We start from the raw sequence: 19855 nt of genomic DNA on the forward strand, positions 1-19855 counted from the left end.
AGCAGCAACACTACAATCTCCTGCCTTGCAGATGCATTTTAAGTGTGTTGCCAATCACTAGGCCTCCATGTGAGCTATTACACCACTTCATTAATTCTCCTGGCATGCAGCCCAGCATGGCTGATACTGGTGTCTTGTGATCTCTCTGGTTTGGGGGGTGAAGGAAGGCAGGAAGGAATATGTAACAATATGCCACACCGTTCACAGAGAAAGGTAATCCAGTTATGACTCCCTTTCCCTTGGAGCGCACGCAGTGACCAGCCTCAGAGCTTTTCAAGGCAACAGTTTTACCTGCCCATGTAGTTGGTACTTTCAGCCAGCATGAAAATGAACAAAACAGAGTGAATCATGGCTGAGATATTGAGCTTTAATGAGATGCTCCTCCATGCACCCATAAGTTAATTTTGAGAATGGCTTTATCCATTCTGTGAACACTGATAATGAGATGAAACTGTAACATTTCCATTGAACAGTCATGCAGGGAGTCTCCAGGTATTTCTGTCAGTCAGAGTGGGTGGCTCAGATGGGGTTGTGCTGTGTGATACAGCTAACTTTGTCAGTTCAGCAAAGCAGGGAGACTGCAGTCAAAAATTCTTCGCTATCACAAGTGAACTGCTAAGTTTAGTCCAAAGTTTGGGTAGTTGTTAGGTCACCACAGAGTCTTGACAGGTTTCATGAAGAGTAGCCTCGTGTAGCCTGAGGTATGATGTAATTGCATATCTCAGAGTCACTGTTTTCTGGGAGATACTCCTTAGGCCTGCAGGGTTTTCTGTAGCACTGATAGCACTGACAGACTACCTGGAGGACACAATAAAAGTTCAGTCCAGATGTGTTTGTGTAGGAGGAGGCAAGGATGGACTTGCTGTTTCACTGACGTAATTTGTCATTGAAAGACTGCACCTTGATTGTAATGAATCTCCATTTATAGAAATGTGTATTGTGCCAATCCTGCACGTGCGCAGTGCAGAGGAATAAGCTGTAGGGGTTTTTTAGTGGTTTTAGACCCTTAAGGAGAAGAAGAGCTTGTGTGTAGGCTCTGCAGGACTAATTCTGCTTATGGCAGAAATTGCACAGCAAGGCAGTCTTATGGAGAGATGGTCCTTGAAATGCCAAAATAACACAGTGAGTCTTCATTCCTTCAGGAGCAGGGAGGGTCTGTCAGCTCACAGCAGACAAGGAAGGAGGAGAAAGATGTGATAGGCTGCTGCTTCTATTATTTTAGATCTCTTCAGCTCTTCTTCCTCTTTACCCATCCAGGCAGTGGCATGCAGAGATACTCTCCATCTCTTTCGCAGTGATTCTTCCTGGCGTGCTGCCTTGCAGTGTTTCAGAATGGGAGAGGTTGTCCAATCCATTCTGAATTGTCACAAGGCAAGAAGAGTGAGTGCCTTTTGGTTAAACCTCAGGTCTGAGACCCAGGTTGTCTGAGTTTGATTTCTGTTTCTGCTGAAGGCATTCATGGTGGTCTAGGACAAGATGCATTGCCCTTCTCTGCTTCAGTTCTCCATCTTAGCAAGTCATTGGTGTATCAGCAGACCTGTGGTAGCAGATAATTCAGGGGGCAGATACACCTTAGTGTCCAAGCACCCTTTTTGATTTTAATTACATGACATGATGCTGCACGTATCCTTCCCCCCTTATAATAAATGTGTACATATATCTAAAATATATGCAAGTTTTCCAGTCGTTGTTGAGGTTGCAAATTTAAACTCTTGAATTTGGAAATGCCAGAATTAGTACTTTTTACCCCATCTCATCAAAAGCTTCCATTTCCAGCACTCCATTCCAATCTCCTTCCTGATTTGTACCACAGTCTAGCTGACTTCTCCCCTTCATTTCTGCTCCATGTTTGGCCCCAAATACCAGATTTTTTTTCGCTTTTTTACTGTGTTCCAGCTCTAGTTTCCATTACCTGGTTGTGTGAGTCAACTGCTGTCAGTCCTAGATCTACTTCATTAGTTTTGGACTCTGTTTATTTTATAGTTTGGTACCATGTGGTAACCCCACCCACAGCAGCTCAGAGTTTCAGATAAAAAAATTACTTTGTGAAGTGTTACCAATGCAGGTAGGATTTTGATCCTAATGCTCTAGAGAGTTTCTGCTAGTAAATGCAATATTTCTATGATACAATTTCTTGAGGATGCAAATAAATACTCAGGCTTTCCCTTTGTACTGAAGGATACTAGAAATTTTTCTTTGTCTCTCTTTTTTTTTTTTTTTTTTATATGAAAAAGCATTTACTTTAGATTAAACTTAGATATATGGAGATGCTTCAGCCCATACACAGCATGCATGCGTACAAAAACATGAAACCAGTCTGAGACAGATAAAAAGCAAAGAAATTGTTGTTAAATTGATAGTGAGTTACAAGGAACTTAAAATGAGGATTATAAAAGGAAATACCAGACAACCTTATTAATGACGATTGGTACCAGCATCACCTATAATACATCACAAGGTATGTTAAAAGAGCTTGGATTCTGCAAAATCAATCCCTGAGAATTTAAGATGTGCTTTTCTTCAGATTGGCAGTGTAACATTTACACAGCCTGTGCACATTAGGATATGCCCATTAAGTATGAGCATGTACAGGTTTTTTTCAACAAATCTTTGCCTCATTTGATGATTGGATGGTGTGTTTTTGTGAGTAAACAGCTATTTCATGTTTGGGTTTTCCTCATCATTCATTTTATGGATCCATTTATAACTTCTGCTCACTGCATTCAAGCCTTGCTATGAATGCTGGTAGGATTTTATCACTGTGTCTTAGGTTTGCAAATATTAATTATACTGTTTTCATATTATGTTTGCCACATTGATCTGGTTATCTCCATTTTTATGAGGACACAGGATTCTGCAAAATGAAACTCAAAATTGTCAACCAGTTTTGAGTGCACAGTTGGATGCTCTTGGGGCCCAATGCCTCGGGGTACTTGGTGCTTGATAACAGTGCTTTACTGGGAGAGCACAGTGCCTACCAACTGCAGCTGCTGCTCTGCATGCTTATAAATGCTGGAGATCAAACTTGCATGTGTAGCACTGTGATTCTGAAAACTGGGGAACATGCAACTCATAATTACCTGTGAATATCTCAACTTAAGGCACCTGTTCATTTTCTTTCACAGAAGGATCCTCTGGCAGGGACAGAGAATTTGATTCTCCCATGTGTCAATCAGCTGCATGCTTGCAAGCTTGTCATTATTGACACTAAAGTTCCCTCACATTGCTACAGACTTCCCAACTTCAGTCACAAGTAGAAAAGAGGCATTGGGTAGGCACAGCAACAAATCCACCTGACTTACCTGCAGAGTACAGCATAACATTTTCAACCTTTTTTTTTAGCAGTTCTTAACTTTTGGATACCTAATTTGGCAAATTTTATGCCCTTCTAGTACAAGGATCTGATTAATTTTTAAAATCAAAACCTCTTAAATGTTCCATGATTTAAAAATTTGAACTGATAATTAATAAACTGATTTGCAGATTCCCCAAAAATGCAATTGCACCTGAGGAGTTGTGAGATGGCTGAGGGCTAGATGCTGAGTTTTCTCATCCTAAAGTAAATGACTGAGTTGAAGCTTTAATGGGAATATAGCACTCAGCCTTGACTACACCTACTACCTTAATTACAGCCTTACCTGCAGCTCCTGGCTTCACTGCAGCCTTAGCTACCCACTGCTGCTGGAGCCTTTTGTTAGTGTCTCCCTCCCTTTCTTTGTGATCTGTGGCTGTCGCTTTCTCTACTCAGAATGCCGGTGTCCTTCTCCTGAATTCCCTTTATCTATTTTGCTACTTCTCTGCTCTTCCCCTTCATCTCAGCCCTTTGCTACGCAGCATGGGGGGGAAAGCAGAGGCAGCCTTTTGCTCTAGTGGGTAACTCCTGCCTCTGAAAGCCAGCTTGGAAACAGTGATTAAGAGAGGGGAAAGAAGGACTCTAGAATTGAGCAACAGCAAAAACAGCCAGATGTGTGAAGATTTCTCTGCGGCTGTATGACATTCTGTGTCAAGGTAACTTCATGCATAATAAAAACAGAGGAAAGGAAACTTATTGCTCCTCCGTCTCTGCAGAAACTCTGCCTCTGTGAGGCCTTTTCTTCTTTCCCAAACAGTAGCATCTTAAGGCGTGGCACCAAAGGACTGAGGCATGGACACTCATCTTTACCGGGACTTGGGAACCCATCAGGCAGTGTAGCACAGGATTTGTCACACTGTGGAGTAGGATCACACAGCTTTTCCTGTCCTTCTTGATCAACCAACCACTTCTTTGGCAAAGCAGTTACTGTGTGTTCCCAGATAAACCATATGTTCCCAATGGATTTGTGTGTGTGCAGTGCTGGTCTCTTACCTACTAAAAAAACCTGTTACTCAGAGGCAGATCACATCTGCACTAAAGATATGGCCCTGATTTGGTTGTCTCAGATCTACTGCAGCTGCACAATATCTTGATGTGCACAGATCAAGAACTACTTTTCAAGTTTCTCAGATGAAATTCAGAAAAGATTCATCAAGGATATATACATTTCGTTCTGAATGCCTGACTTAACTGTCAGAGCTGTCCTGGATTTCACCATTGCTCTCTTGTCTTACTTCCTCTGGTTTAAATCCCACATAAATGCTCTAAGGTCCCCTAAGATCCTTGAGATTATTGTGTCCTAGAGTCACAGCTGTGAATGAGCATTCAGAGAGCCCTTCCTGCCCTGGGCAGACTAGCCTTGGAAAATTCACCTCACCATGGAAATAAACACTGCCAACATCACTGTTTTTTTGCAGTGGTACCCGCAGGCAGCGACTGTTTCTTGATCTTGCTGAGCGATATATTTATTTGTTATCAAGGGCAGACTGGCGCTTTTGCTGCACAGAGATGTAGCAGAATGATGAGGAGGTGGCCTAGGGGAAGAGACAGGGAATGTTGCTCTTGACACATCTATATTGAATAATTAGTGATAAGAGCCAAAGAAATATTCATGACTCTGTAGAAAGATAAATAGATTTTTGATTAAAACTGAGTTTTGTCTTTGCAGCAGTTGGAGTTGCTCTGTGATTGGTAGCATGGAAATGAGGTTTTTATGGATTCTGGCTGACTGGAGGATCCCTTTTAAAGCTATTAACCAAGATAATGCTGCAGATATCTAGCTTGTGCGTGCTGGCAAGAATTCAGAATGGCAATGCCAGAAACCTGTGCTCTCTGGGCAGTTGCAATGCAGCTGTTGAATGATCAAATCAATCCAACTTGTTCAAAGGATTTATGATAACATTTTCTCCACCCAGTCTCTTAAGACTTATGCAGAATTTCAGTGGTGCCTTTTAAGATCTATGGCACATTGCACTGCAGTTCAGCAGACCTCAGGAAGGAAAACACTTTAAGGGGATTTGCTAGTGGGACACATAAATACCTCTGTACGTACCTTGAGTTCTTCAAAACACTTACATTCTTCTTTTCAAGGATGTTAGCACATCCTTGAAAGGAAGCTTTAAAGGTGGTTGCACTGCTCAGCACCCACAATTAAGAGTTCTGAAATCCTTTTTGGGGTCATGATATACAAATAAAAATTCAGGAACACTCTGCAGACTGAGATACTAATCCTTCCAGTGCACCCCGTGCCATTGCCATCCCAAAAGGTTTGTACTGAAGGTTATTGCTGAACTGTACAGGATACCATGTGGGATTTGAGAGGTCTGGCTAAAGTTTCTAGGTCAGCCACAGGGACCACCTGTAGTAGTCATTTTATGTACTGTGTGTGTTCATGACTCACACAGAGAGGCAGCTGTACCTTGCAGAACTTAAAATACATGCCAGAGTGAGAAACTCAAACATGCTAAGTGACGGGAGCTCAACAGTTACCTAGAATGCATCTGCACTCTTTTTACCCCCCATATATTTTCCAAGAAACCTAATGTGACTCAGTTGTGCAGAACACGTTAGAGCTGGCCTTTCTGTTCTGAGGTGAGTAAACTGAGTAAATGTCCTTGATCTATGTAAGTCCTGTACTCTTTTTGCTACCATGCCCTTTTTTCCCAAATTCCAGTTGAATTACTATGTTCTCTACAGTTCCCTCACTGTCCTCCTTCAGTGTTCTGTGTAAGCAGTCCAGCACTAGTGAGAGTTGTACTTGTCAGACCTGGGCTGCAGTCCCAGTTGTGGTGCTGCTCCGTGTTTGTGCTTTGTGTGTGCCTTAGGGATGGCCTGGATACTCTACACCACTTTTAGATACGACAAAAAGACAACATCACTAGTCAAGCATTCTCTCAAGAATAATTTGTCTTCTAAAAGCTTACAAAATCATGTGTTAGTCCAGTGTTGTGACTTTTTGTGGTTTAGACTTTGGGGTTTTGGAAAGAATAGGTTTAATACAGCTCTTGTTTGCTATAAAGAGGCAAATTCACAGGAAACAATGTATTTTGAAGTTTGGGAACATGTACATAACATTAAGCAATTCAAAATGTCTCACTCTGGCCTCACTTTCTCTCCTGGTGTGAAAACTGTGGTGGCATTGCTCTTGCTTTAGTCTGAAGAGTAGACTCATGATGAGGTTCTGGTCACCATTTTCAAACAGGCCAGTAGCAGCTTTTAAAAATGTTAAATAACCTTGTCCATGTTTCCGTGGCTGTCAGTGACAGAGCTACAGAGAGAGCCTGGGTAGTCTGTCCTACCCACTAGACACAAGACCATTCTTTCTGGTGTTCCAGTGAGCACCTCTAGCCAACTCTCTGAGGGAGGCTCTGGCATTATCTGTTTTGACTCTTGGACCAAGGTTTTTAAAATGTAGTCTAAATTAAGGCACTGCTGAGCAGACAGACTGATTAGAATACTGTGAATAGCCTATCTCTTAAATTGGCCCAGGGTTGGCATTGTATTAAATATTGGTTTTAGCTACTGAATTCACTTTTCCTGAAATTAGTGAGGGATCAACTGCATTTCTCTCTCCTCATGGAAGCTTTGCTGTCAAGGTAGATGCACTCCCAAGTGTACCCTGAGTTTATTGTCATGCTCTGCCAAAAGCTGTGATACCAAATCAGGGTATTCCATGCCCACGGGATGATACTTTGCCATAAGATAAGTGTAGTGTGTATGGAAATTCAATTAATGGGCTGTCTCACTGGGCATTAATATAGCATCCTAGCACAAAGCTAACCTCGCTGTGCTTCTGGTTTGCTCATTACTTTGTGAGACAGGTATTGCCCAGCCATGATTGCATTTGTCACAAGAAACACATGCACAAATGAAGACAGGCTCAGGGACTGCTGGGAGGTGTCAGTATAAACAATAGCATGATTTGCACACGGGTTTCAGACAGTTTGCATCCCTTTTACTTGTCAAGTTACTTTAATGAAGGCTATAAAATAAATAGCCATGGCTATAATCTTTAGGAATTAAAATTATTACCTGGCAAGTTGAAGTAATTAACTCTTCTCAGCCAGGAATCAAACAAGAGATATATGGGTAGAAGGATGTGAAAAGAATACATTAACTCACCAGGTAATAGTGCTGCTGTCCATCCTTTTTTGTTTTTTTAAAGCAAAAGAAAAGGTATGTTGCAATAATGTATTGGCAGCTTCTGTGACCACTAGTGTAAATGAGAGTCATCTTAGCAGAAGAGATACCAGACATGGTTTAGGGGTGCATCTGTCTTTTTTTCCTGTAAAAGCTTTGCAGTGTTTGCCTTCCTTTTAATTAGATCCAAGGCCAAGTTAGAGGGTGGGATTAGAGAGCTGGAATTCTGTGCTCACAGAATATGCCTCATCTTCCCTTCATTCCTCCCTTTGAAGAATTCACAGCGGGGCCATAGAGTTTTAAATTATGCTACTTCTTGACCATTTTCTGAGCTTGTTGGAAATGTGTTCTTGTTGAGGTAAGGAAAAATGTGCTGGTTTGCACACTTGTGTTCTGCATAACCAAGTCTATCATCATTCTGCTAAACAAAATGGAAATGCACATAACCATAAATACCAGGCTGTTACATGCTCATTTAACTGTATTTTGTCTTTCAGATCACCACATTATGCTTGTCCTGAAGTCATCCGGGTAAGTTAGTTAATATTAGTATACATAAATACCTTTTTTGAAGTGCCCTGCATTGCAAATACGCAGATAGATCCTCTGTACAAGAAACATGCCCAAGGCAGAGGGAAAGAAAAGGACACAAGGAACCTAAGTAGAGTTTTATTTGTTTGGCTCAGCCCTGAATGAAGCCACATTGGAAAATAATTGTGTGTTATTCTCACAGTACCCTTCACACCATGTGATCAGAGAGAAGTACAGGAGCCTGGCTTAATTTGATCTTTTGACCCAAGGGACATAGTCCCCTCAGCTTTCCTTTCTCTGATGTAGCTGTCATCTCAATAGAAGAGCTGAGGTTGACTGCCAGTAATGTTGATTTCCACTAAAAAATATTCTTCCCCTCTGCTTTCCCTTTTTCCTCTGAAAATAAGTATCCAAGATTTCAGTGCCCAAGATTGCCCCCTTACAAAGTATGTCTCTACTGTGAAGTCAAACAGGAAGCCCACAGGAGACACTGTCCAGATGATCCCATGGGCTTGCAAATAACATGGCTGGTGACAACCTCCCTGAAGAGCCTGGGCAAAGAAACACACCTTTTCTGGGTGTCCTTAATGATCCTGTTACTGTTTAAATGCCAGAGCTGATAATTTGTGAGTTGTCAACCATTCTTGCCCTGCTCCCACTTCTGAGTGTTTCCTCACAGATCCCAGAAAAGACTGCAAGCTGATGTTCATTAATATTCAAATTAATATTCAATCAGCCACCTGTGTATGGCTTGCTCCTAGTTGGGAAAGCCACCTTGGGAAGCAGGTAGCTGAATTGAAACATGAGGTTTCCCATTTTCCCCTCTCTGGTTCTTCAAGGATAATTAATTCATTTACTAGCGATTGGTCTTTTGAACCTCTGTGTCGTTGCTGCGCAGGGAGAAAAATATGATGGAAGGAAAGCAGACGTCTGGAGCTGTGGAGTCATTTTGTTTGCGTTGCTAGTGGTGAGTCATCTTCCTTGCACTAGCCTTTAAAAAGAAAAGAAAGATCTGAAAGTGCTGCTGTATTTAATGGCAATTCTATCGACATCATGTACAGATGGTTTTTTTTTAGTCCTCTATTTTTGTATCTCTCAGTGGCATCCTTTCCTCTTATTTCTACATCAGCCCCAAAGGAAAAGCATGAGGAATATTTCACTGCTTCTTTGAAACACTGTTGCCCGGCACAGGGGAGCATAGACAGGCATCAAAAACTTGTGTCCATAAATGCTCTTTGCTGTGTTGTGATGTTGCACCACGTTTTTTGATGGGTAAGGATGTGTAGGGTTACAACTCCAGGATACAGAGAGTGTCAAACAAGTTGTCCTTCACAGGATCAAAATATGGCTGGGTTTGGGATGTGTTCACTTTTTTCTGCTGTATGTATGTACATGCTTCAGCAGGTATATGCATACATTAACTTCAGTATTTTTTCAAGAGAAGACTTGAGAACCTCGTCTTTGTTTCATGCAAGCAGTGAGCTACATTTTAATTTGGTACACATGGGAATATAAAACTGAGCCAGTAGTACAAAGTTTAAATTAGTTTCCATCTGGCTCAGTAATACTTTAAGTGTTCAAAATGTGGTATCTTCTAACTCATCCTTCTTTTGATCAGAGTTTCAATTCTCTGTGGAATTTATTTTGAAATGAAGTTCTATTATAACTCTCCTAAGCATGCAACAACTGGGTGTCCAGCTGAAGGCAGATAGGCATGCATTTGTTATCAATTTCCACAGTATAATGTAGGAGAATGCAGTTTATGTTAATACAAGCATATACCACGTGCAGGTAAAATTCTCCATATGAATATAGGTTTTATGTGCATGTGAAGTGCTTTATATCTGTAACAGTTCAGCTGATCATCTATAATTATAAAAGTAACAAGCCTGAAGTAAAATTTTGATATTCTTGTACATTTAGCAGTAAACCTAACTGCTTGACTTGAATGTTTTATTTTGAAAAAAAGCACCAATACAGTGTCAAATGAGATAAATGCTGCATATTATTTTTGTTTAAAGTACTTAAAATTTTAGAGGATTTTTTTGTATCAAAAGATATGCTGATTCTTCTTTAATGGCTCAAATCAAAATATCTTGAAGTAATCTCAGTGTGATGCTTTAATTCCCCTTAACCAATCTTACTCCTTTTTTAATTTTAGTCATTACAGTTCACTGACATTTTTGAAGTTTTAATTTTTTTTATCTTGATGTTGCATTGGAAGAATTTTAACTGTCACATCAGATAGCACCTAGTGATCTCTTACTGAGCACTTCCTTACATAGCTGATAAAATAGAAGTGTATAATGAGCTCTTAATATAACTTCTTGAATTTGTAAGAACAGAAGAGAGAATGTGTCAAGATGGTTAGGATTTGTAGGAGCAGGCTCTTCATTTTCAGGGGGATTCTCTGTCAAGCTTTGGTGTCTGTTGCTGCATCTTCATCTGTTCCTACATATACATGTGAGCCTGAAAGATGATTGAAATAAGTCCATTATTGATTGAAAGTGCAGAGCTCACCAGGTAATTATGTCAGGACAAACCCTGCAAAAACTATCAAGATATGATAGCAGGTGGTAGTAATAAAAGAGACGTAGTTGTTACCTTCAGGAGAAATGCCAAACAGCATCCTTTCTGACTTCATCAGGGCTTCAATTGTGTTAGCCAAAGTACTGAACTATCAGAATTGATTTTCCTTTAAGTCTGGAATGGATAGGAAAAATGCAGGTAACTCAGAAGGCTGGTTACAGAAGGCAGGGAGAGGCTTTGCTTTCAAGGCCACTTGAATGAGCAAACACCAGTAAGCAGTGCCCAGTCGTGGCTGCCATCAGGTGGCTTCCCGAGGCTGCTGTAAATGGAGCTGTTGTTCTCCCTAAACCATAGACACAGGATTGCTTATACAGATGCACTACTCGCTGTAGTAAGAGCAGTGCCAGAGCTGACAACTTAAAGCTTCATTATCACAGCAGCTGACAGCTTGCAGCTTCCCACAAACCATCCTGGAAATCAAGGAAGCTCGGCACCTACTAGAATTAGGCAGGGAAAGAAGGAAGTGAGAATATCTAGGAAGGTGCAGACTTGCTATAAAGGGGTATCAGCTTCAGTCGGTAGTTACCCTGAAGATTTCAACTTCTCTTTTTCCTTTTTGTCCTTGCAGCAAGGATAGGTCTTTTGCTGCTTTTTGTGGCAAGCTGATGATCTATTCAAAATGTAGTTTCAGCTAAAAAAAACTTCAAGCCATTCATGTAAGTGAGCTACAGTAGGGAAGCAATAGGAACTGATGACCTGACCACAGCATGGGAACTGGATGGAGTATATTAAACAAGTAGAATGTCTGCTGCTTCCAAAGGCTAATGTTGGTCGGGGTTTCTTTCAGCTGTGTCATTTCAATGCTCCATCAGAAAGAGCATGTTCTTTACTGACAGTCTCTCAGAAGCTGTTCACCTCCTTTTCAATGTCTGCAATAAACGTGTCTCAGGAAGATTAAAAATAAGGAGACGATAAACATTGCTGCTGTGAAAGTATGCCCAGGAGGAATACCAGCAGATCAAAAGCTTGAGCTGAATTTAAGTGAATCCTTGCATCTTTGGTGAATTTGCCTGGAAAGGCAATTTCATATTTTGCATTTTACTTTATACTGGTAGTCATTTTCTAATTAAAGGTCTAATAAAAAAAACCCCAATGTCCTCAGTTTCGTTTCCTCTGTTAGAGGAAATACAGCAGCACTAAGAAATTATTTCTTTTCAATGGATAAAAAGGTTTTTTTCACTCATTATGATAATTCATTATGCACTGACTTCCTCTTTTCAATTATCTCACCGTGTTTATCCTGGCTTTTCTCCTTTGGCCCTCTCCATTTCTCTCCCATTGACTGCTCTGTCCCATCCCTGCAGGGTGCCCTGCCTTTCGATGACGACAACTTGCGGCAACTGCTGGAGAAGGTGAAGCGTGGAGTGTTCCACATGCCCCATTTTATCCCCCCCGACTGTCAGAACCTTTTGCGGGGGATGATTGAAGTGGATGCCTCGAAACGTCTCACGGTAAGGAGGCATCATGAGCAAGGCTTCACTTTTCACCTTGTTGCAGGAATGGTTGAGCAGCTGAGGTAACCTGGTGATTTAGTGGCATTCCTGTGTGTTTCCTCCTGAGCAAAGGAGTGGAGTTGGTGGAGTCTTTGGGGAGAAGGATAGATACTACCTCTTTCCAGTCATGAGGACAGATTGCCTTTGTGTGTTCTTCTATAGCCTCATGATTCCTTTTCATATGTAACACTGAGCATTAAGGAGAAATCCCTCATAGCTTATCACAGAACTCCCGGCCCATTCACATGTTTTGGAATCCACCTGAGTTGTCTGATTCTTCTGTCTGAGTCAGCAGTTTGCTGGGGGCATGATGTAGATGTAAGTATTTGAGGGTCATAGGTGTTAGGACTGGTATTTGAAGTTTTGCCATTAAACGGTGTGATTTTCTCATATTTCTGACAGAAGTGTTGGCTTCTCACTTCACATAAGCTGCATTGTATTCTATCCTACATTTGCTCTGCATTATTCTCTAGCAGCTTTCAGGGCAATTGTCTGCCAGTGTGCTCTTTCATCCTGTGCCCTGTGGTCCTGAGCACTGCTACTCCCACAGTGTTGAGCTCCTGGCATTCAGCACTGAGTCTGACTCTAGGATACATCCCATCACTACGACAGAGACCCTGCTACTGTCAGGACTGTGTGGTGATTGTATCCTTCACTAACACTGTGTTAATGTTTTAGGGAATTAAAAAACATTAGCAATTAAAATAATTTTGGAAAGTAAGATTGCCTGCTTGTCAGTGGAGGCGTGTGCCTTTATGGGTACGTTGCCCTTGTAAATCCTATTGTCAGGCCATGGTGACGATTTTATACGGATTTACTAAGCTCACAGATTCTGAGTGGGAGTATGTATAAAGAAATGTAAATTTAAAACTCCTCCTGGTTCTTCAGTCTGCTAAAATATTTATAAATAAACTCTCAGATCACTGGTTGGCCTCTCTGCTGAGATTGGTAACAACAGCATCCGTCTGTGCCAGCTGTGACGGTGCTTTTGGGATGCAGACACCTCTCTCCTAAGGAGTTAACTGAAACTCCCTTCACAGCTCTTTACAATATTACCTGACAGCTGCGCTTTTCTTTCATTAATTACCAATCCAGGTCATGTTATATCTGGTGGCATAGGGGAAAAGTTCTTCATGTTATTTCTAGTATCTCTGCTTTTGCAAATCCAGCAGCCATCACATTTTGCAGTACATAAATAGCACTGACTGGAAAAGAAATATTAGGCATTTTAAAAGACCTATTTGAAACAGATTTTTAAAGAAAGAATAACATTTTCACAAGTATATTCACGTAAAGAACACTGCAGAGGTGTTTGCAGGGCAATATCCTGAGACGTGAGACAGCTGTTCTTCATGGCCAAGAAAGTCACCAATTCCTTCTCAAGCTTAGCTTCCTTTCTGTGATGTCAACATACCAGCTTCTCTGTTGTTTTGTTGGGTTTTTTTCCTTAAATATATTAGTGCCGATGGTCTGTTAGGGAGCAGATTATCAAGTGTTAGATCCTTCTTCAGATTGTTCTGAGTTTTTCCACAGGGCAGAGACAGGCCCTAAATGTTTCAAAGCTATTCAATACAGCTGGGAATGTACATGCATAGGAGAGAAAGCAGTTGAGGTAATTCAAGGTCTCAGAGTGACACCCATCCCCCTCCCTTTCTTGATCAAAATTAACTTCTTACTTCCTTAGGGAGGTAAGAAAACCCCAGATCAGGTAGTTATTGGCAAGCATTAACCATTGAATTATGAATAAGAATTTGAAATAATACATATTAAAGAGCTGAGAGGAAAAAAGGATGGTTCTTTGTTAATAGCTGCAGTCTTATTTTCATTATTTGAGGGTCTCTGGGTTTGCTGTCCCTGCTGCTGTCACACTCTGTGCTGTTAGTGAGCTGCTTGCTTTGATTGCCAGGCAGAAGGGAGCTCTTTGTTTACTGCACAGGAGCTGGGAATATAGAGTTCATTCTGAGGAGAAAGCTGAATTCTATTTTAGCTGTGTCCTGTGAAAAAGGGTATAAATATGGGTTTATTTTGAGGCCTCTATTCCTAGAAAATATCTCACTTGAATCAATTCAATATTTATACAAAGATCCAAGCAGAATTGCAGCTTGGGTACAATAAGTACAGACGTAGCTATTGCCATTACTGATCATTTGCTCAATACCTCACTAGTGAATTCAGCAGAAAAATATAGTGAAGTGTAAGGTCACTAGAATTTTTTTCTTTCATTGTTCACTTCCCCTCACTGCTTTGTTCCTCATTTTTTGATTTGTATCTCTTTTTCTTTTCATCTAACTGCATTTCCCTCCCTGCAGTAATTGCCATTTCACAGCACACCCACACCTTCCCCAGTCCATCTGTTAAAATGATCAACAAAAACAGAACCAGCATTCACGTTTAACTGTCATCATTCACTTCATTTTTGGAACTTGAGGAGATTAATGAAGGGGATGGTACTCAGAATTATTGTTGCTGGCCCTTTCCAGCCTTAAGAAACAGGCATTACCTTTCTTTATATATGATTCATTTGTGGGAACAAGACTTTATTCTGTCTTAGTGGAATATTGTTCACACCCACCATGTGTTACATAGCCTCAAATACTGTTAGTGGAACATCCTTGACCACTCTCACTTAGTGGGCCTGTTTTACTAAACATCTTGTAAAATACAAGAATTCATGTTTTACTTTCATTAAACATAAACTCTTCATTAAAAGTTGATCCTAGCTCCTGGTGATGGTATTTCTGGCCACCCATATTTATGAAAGCTGAAATCAAACAAAGAAGGAGTACAAGATGATCAGCATTTGAAAGAATCTGTCTGAATAGTATGGCCTAAAAGAGCTTCAGTTAATGTATACAGATGATGTCTAAGAAGGGTTGTACTGGTCATCTGCATATTCATTAGAGGTAATTACTAGGGAGAGAAAGATTATTTAAGCTAAGGGAAGATACTGGCACAAAAAACAAATGGCCTTATGGGGAAGTAGGCTAGAAACTAGAAGGAGGATTTTAGGCATATTAGTGGGGTTCTGGGACAGCCTTCTAGTAGGAATAGTGTCAGGAGAGAAAATGAAATAGTAATAAAGTTTGAGAAGGCTTATGGGAGGTGTGCTCTGGGTGCCTAAAGTACTGCAGGATGAGGTTTCTTTTAGTTGTGTGCTCTTCAAATGATTCAGCATTGCTACAGCAAAGAATTACAGCTCCTGTGGTAAAAACCAGTTGCATTCTCAGCCAGTATTTTCTTCTCTGGGACAAAGGCAAAGGGCAGAGGCACTTTCCTTTTAAAGATGGATAAGCACTATTGAAACTTTGCTTCTAGAGCAGATCTGAGCAGATATTGCAGCATAAGCTATTCCAATAAAGCTGTTGCTGTTCTAGCATTGAAATCTTATACTAGAGTAGAATGACTTGTCTTCCATGTTGAGTGTCCACATAGGTGGAAATACCTACCCCTGAATATTACCTAAAAATTCCTTGAATTACACATAGTTTCAGATTCTCCTCTCTGCTTTCTGATTTTGCTTTTTCCTGGTTCTGATGTATGCTAATGATGACCTGCAGATTCTAAAGAATGTTACAAAAATGAAGAAGGGAAAACCCACCTGATTTCATTTCTGTAGAAGGTCTTATGGTAAGGTGCCTATTCCATCATTTAAACTTCCTCATTTTACAACCTGTAGAATGGAAGTAGTTGTCCAGTTGATGTATTTAGGCTGCTGAGGGCCTGTTCATGCCCCATGCACACAGGACAGTGATACTTGCCCTTGTCAAGGTCCCTGGAGGCTGCTTTAGTACAGCTGCTACTGCTGAAATGGGTAATGGTTTTACCAGTGCTGTTTGTATTGCCACCCTGAACCCTGTGGCCAGGAAAAACCAGTGTCTGGACATTACACAGGAGGTTTAAAGCTCAGACCAGGGGATCTTCTGGATGAAGAGGATTCATTTGAGGTGTGGGTGCACAGATGGGTTTGAGGCTGTTCCCTTTCTGGACAGGGAAGCTTGAAATTTGACATGAGTTCAAGCCCAGAAGCCCTCATCTATATCCACAGACTTTGAGAAAGTTTTTCTTCAGGTCAGAACTTTTTAGCTTGGCAACCGCTCTGCTGAGATCAGTGCCGAGGATGTAGACAGCGCTGTCTTGTTTTCCATCTGCCTGTCTGTCTCCATCTGTTGTTCCCTGCCTCGGAATTCAGACGTAAGCTCTTTGTGGGAGGAGACCTCTTTTTCTGATGAGTTTGTGCAGCTTGTATCACAGTGGGTCTCTCATCTGTGAGAGAGGCTCCTCGATGCTTCTTCAGTGTACAAGTTTAATATTTGGAAGGATTTTTACGTAAAACCATGATAAAGGAATTCTCCATCTCCTTCCATTACAGCATCTTAGCCTGCAGAAATCTCTCTGACTGTGCATGTGCAGTGGATCCGAGCATGTTTTGTTGTTACAGAGATGATGTCATGAGACAGTTGCCTGCAGTGACTAGGAGACATTAGGAAGCTGGATTTTTTACAACTTCCATAAAATGGTATTAAACTTGGCAAACTCATGTGCAAACAGCAAGAAAAACCCTCTGGGGAGGGTTGTTAAATGTCTTTGTCACATAAATGCATTTAAACATTGTGTTTAAATGAAGGCAGGAGTGAGAATAGCTCCCACTGTGTATCTCCCTCCCCTGCACTGCACAGTAGAAAGCATACAGACTTCTGCTTGTCAAAACCAATCGCCCTCCTATAACCCTCCTGTCACTTTAATGCAGACAAAAAGCAACAAAGCATTAATTAATTACCTTTAAAACAGTAGTGAAGATGTTGGCAGCAGCAAGCATACTTCTAGTAACATTTCAATGCAATTATGTTTGAATCAGCATAGGAAATGGATTTGTAGAATACTTTTCATATCTGGGATATCCCAGCACGTTTCACAGCAGTGGTTTTGATGTGGATTGAAGGGCAGACATGTGGATAAACAGCAGTCATGAGAGCTGTCATACATTTTCAAATGTCTGTCAAGGTGCAACAAGACTTTTCTTTCAGAAAAATGCTGTGTGTTCATTAGTTTGAAGGAGATTGATCAGCAGGGATGGGCAGAAGGCATTTGACATCTTCTCTGAAGGAGCCCAGAGGTTCTGTGACTAAGACATGAAATGGTGACCCTCTTTTCTTTCCCCTCTCTAACTCAGGAAGTGAAATGCTGTTGTCTGCTTTGCCATGGCATTTCTGCAGTATCACAGGCGCACAAGAGCACAGTGTCCCATGGAGACAGAAAATGCAGCAGGAAAAGCAAGCATGAAAGAGGCTTGGACATTGCATAGCTGTATCATCTGCATCTTGTCTGAAATCATTAATCTCTCCAGCCCTCCATGTGGTGTATGGGAAATAATGAGTAGATGTGGGTTTTACCAGCGCAGGAGGCACAGTCCACCCCTTAGCAGATCCTCACAGAACCTGTACATCTGCTAAGGAACAATTCTACAGTCCTGCCCCATAGAAGCTGTACAAAACAGTCTCTCCTTATGTTCTGTGGTTGTACCTCAGCTTGTACAGAACTAGAAGGAAGAGGGCTGTGTCTCCAGGCTGTTGGGGGAACTCCCAAATCGAATCTTTATCTCTATGGGAGATGGCCATGTGTCAGGAATACTCCACCTTGCTCCTGATAGTGCAGGGTTTAGAAGACTACGTAACACAGGGGAATTGTCATGAAGGGGAATTACTGTGGAGGGCTGAGGCCAGAGCTGGAAGCTGTGTGAGTCTGCCTGGCTGGTGGGTGTGTGTGCCACGGGCACTGGTGCTGGTTATAAGACAGATAGATATGTGAGTGCCAACTGCACCTCTGATTGCAGTGTTGATACACTCTGGGGTCTAAAGGAGGCTGTTTGTCTCCCACACAGTCCCCTCCAGCCTCCTGTCATGCTCTCTTAAGCTGCATTCCATTGTTTCTTTGTTTTCAGGAAAAGCCCTGACTCACTTTAAAAAATGATCTCATATAGAGCTAAACTCACGTCTTGCTGGTTTCCCAGACACAGAGCTGTTGTTCCATTGCACAAAGGTCTCTGGTTCCTTGCTCTCTGTGGCAAACACTTTATATCTCTGGGATTTTGGTTTTTTGCCTGTTCCTTATCTTTTATTTTCCTTTTGTTTCTTTTTCTCTCTGATTCTTATTATTGTGGAAGTGGGATGTAATAAGAGCAGGACAGCTGTCGCCATTCTTCCTGACCATTGTAATAGGTCTGTGATTTCCCCTCGTATGAGTTTTCTTCCAGCTCTTTCCCCTGAATGTTGCAAAAATGTGAGCCCATGTGCAGTGAGTATGCATTTTTTCCTACACCTACAAAGGTGCTGCATAGGGATGAATATAAAAAACATTGCCCACACAACAAATAATCCCTGGACATCTAGGAAAAGTTCTTTTCTGCTGTGATGATTAAAACAAAACGTATTTGGTAGGTTCTGCTATAAGTATGTCATATGAACCTTCTGTTCTCTCTGCTGTTAAGGATCTCTCTTGGAAAAATCATATTGCCTTCTTTTCCTGTGCTTGTGAGAAAAAATATAATGTTTGTGGAATCTGCCTTCCATAGGTAGACATGGCTACTTTCAGCTTTAATCAGTCCTTCATTGCACAGTGAAATTCTCATGTGTGGAACAGGAAAGAGGAAAGTAATATAAATTTGTGGTCTATTGTTCAGGTGCAGAATTAGTAAATTACATAGAACCTTATTCTGCTCTGTGCTTAGGTTTTAATGATAAATGTGAAGCCAATCTAAAATCAGTCCTGTAACCAGGAAGATCATGCCACAGATGTACAAATTATTTTGTTTATTATCTGTTTGAACCTCTTTTCTTCTTTCTTCCTCTCTCTTTTTCTACAAAACAAAACTAGAAAAGCAATTTAAGTATAAAGGATCAACTATTATGCATATACAGAAAGGAGTAGTTAGATTACAGAGGGAAGGACCTGGGAAGGGAAAAGCTTGAATTTCCAAAACACTTACCTGTGAAGCCTTGCACTTAGCGTTTTCCTGGGATTTGCTCCTGACTGATGGATTATGTCTGAAATTAAAGTGTCATTTCCAGTAGGATGGGTTAGGATGAGCAGCTCTTTATGCAGCAGAAAGTTCCTGTTGTATGCATCAATCCATCTCTCAAATTTTGGGTTTATATGAATATGCCTTGAATAAGGATGACTTGTGGAGTTACCTTTTCTATTTTACAGCACTAATTCCTTGATTTCTTTTCCTTTACAGCTAGAACATATTCAGAAACACATATGGTATATGTAAGTAACTTTTTAATTTTTTTTTTCGCATACATTCATTGTTGATTCTGGTATTCTAGTGGTCTCTGAGGAGAATACAGAAAGACATCTATTTTTTTTTTTTTTTTACCCTTTGCTAGTCATATAATTGCATTTATATGTACCAACCCAGTAACTTTTATTGTACAATGACTAATAACAGTTTGAAATAAGACATTCACTCCAGCGACTTGCTGTGTTAAAGAGATACCTCCAGGTGATCAGCAAAAAAATAGCCAGCTAGCAACCATATTTAGTTTGCTATCCAAGTGCTGCAGACAATCCCTTGTAATATCTTCTTGACAAGAAAGCTTTCATTTGTTCCTTCTTGGCATCTTGGCTTTTCTCTGAAGTAGAAACAAAAATGATGATATTGGTAAGTAAGCACCTGTGAGCAAGAGCTTCTCTGTCTCATAATCCCCACTCCTTCTTCATAGCCAAGAGGCTGCTTCTGACCTTGTAACCT

The 19855-nt window shown here is 40.9% G+C and overlaps 1 protein-coding gene across 9 annotated transcripts in view; it reads left to right on the forward strand.

Annotated features, from left to right (window-relative positions):
• Positions 1-19855, forward strand: part of BRSK2 (BR serine/threonine kinase 2) — a 305794-nt gene that overhangs the window by 225342 nt on the left and 60597 nt on the right. For all 9 annotated transcript variants that reach the window (XM_083864353.1, XM_083864354.1, XM_083864355.1 and 6 more), the window contains exons 6-9: positions 7990-8023; positions 8922-8990; positions 11917-12063; positions 19340-19371. In XM_083864353.1, the coding sequence (XP_083720479.1) occupies positions 7990-8023; positions 8922-8990; positions 11917-12063; positions 19340-19371 (282 nt within the window). The remainder of the gene's footprint in view (positions 1-7989; positions 8024-8921; positions 8991-11916; positions 12064-19339; positions 19372-19855) is intronic.

Source organism: Zosterops lateralis, assembly GCF_965231275.1.
Source record: "Zosterops lateralis genome assembly, chromosome: 6".
Taxonomy (NCBI): Eukaryota; Metazoa; Chordata; class Aves; order Passeriformes; family Zosteropidae; genus Zosterops; species Zosterops lateralis.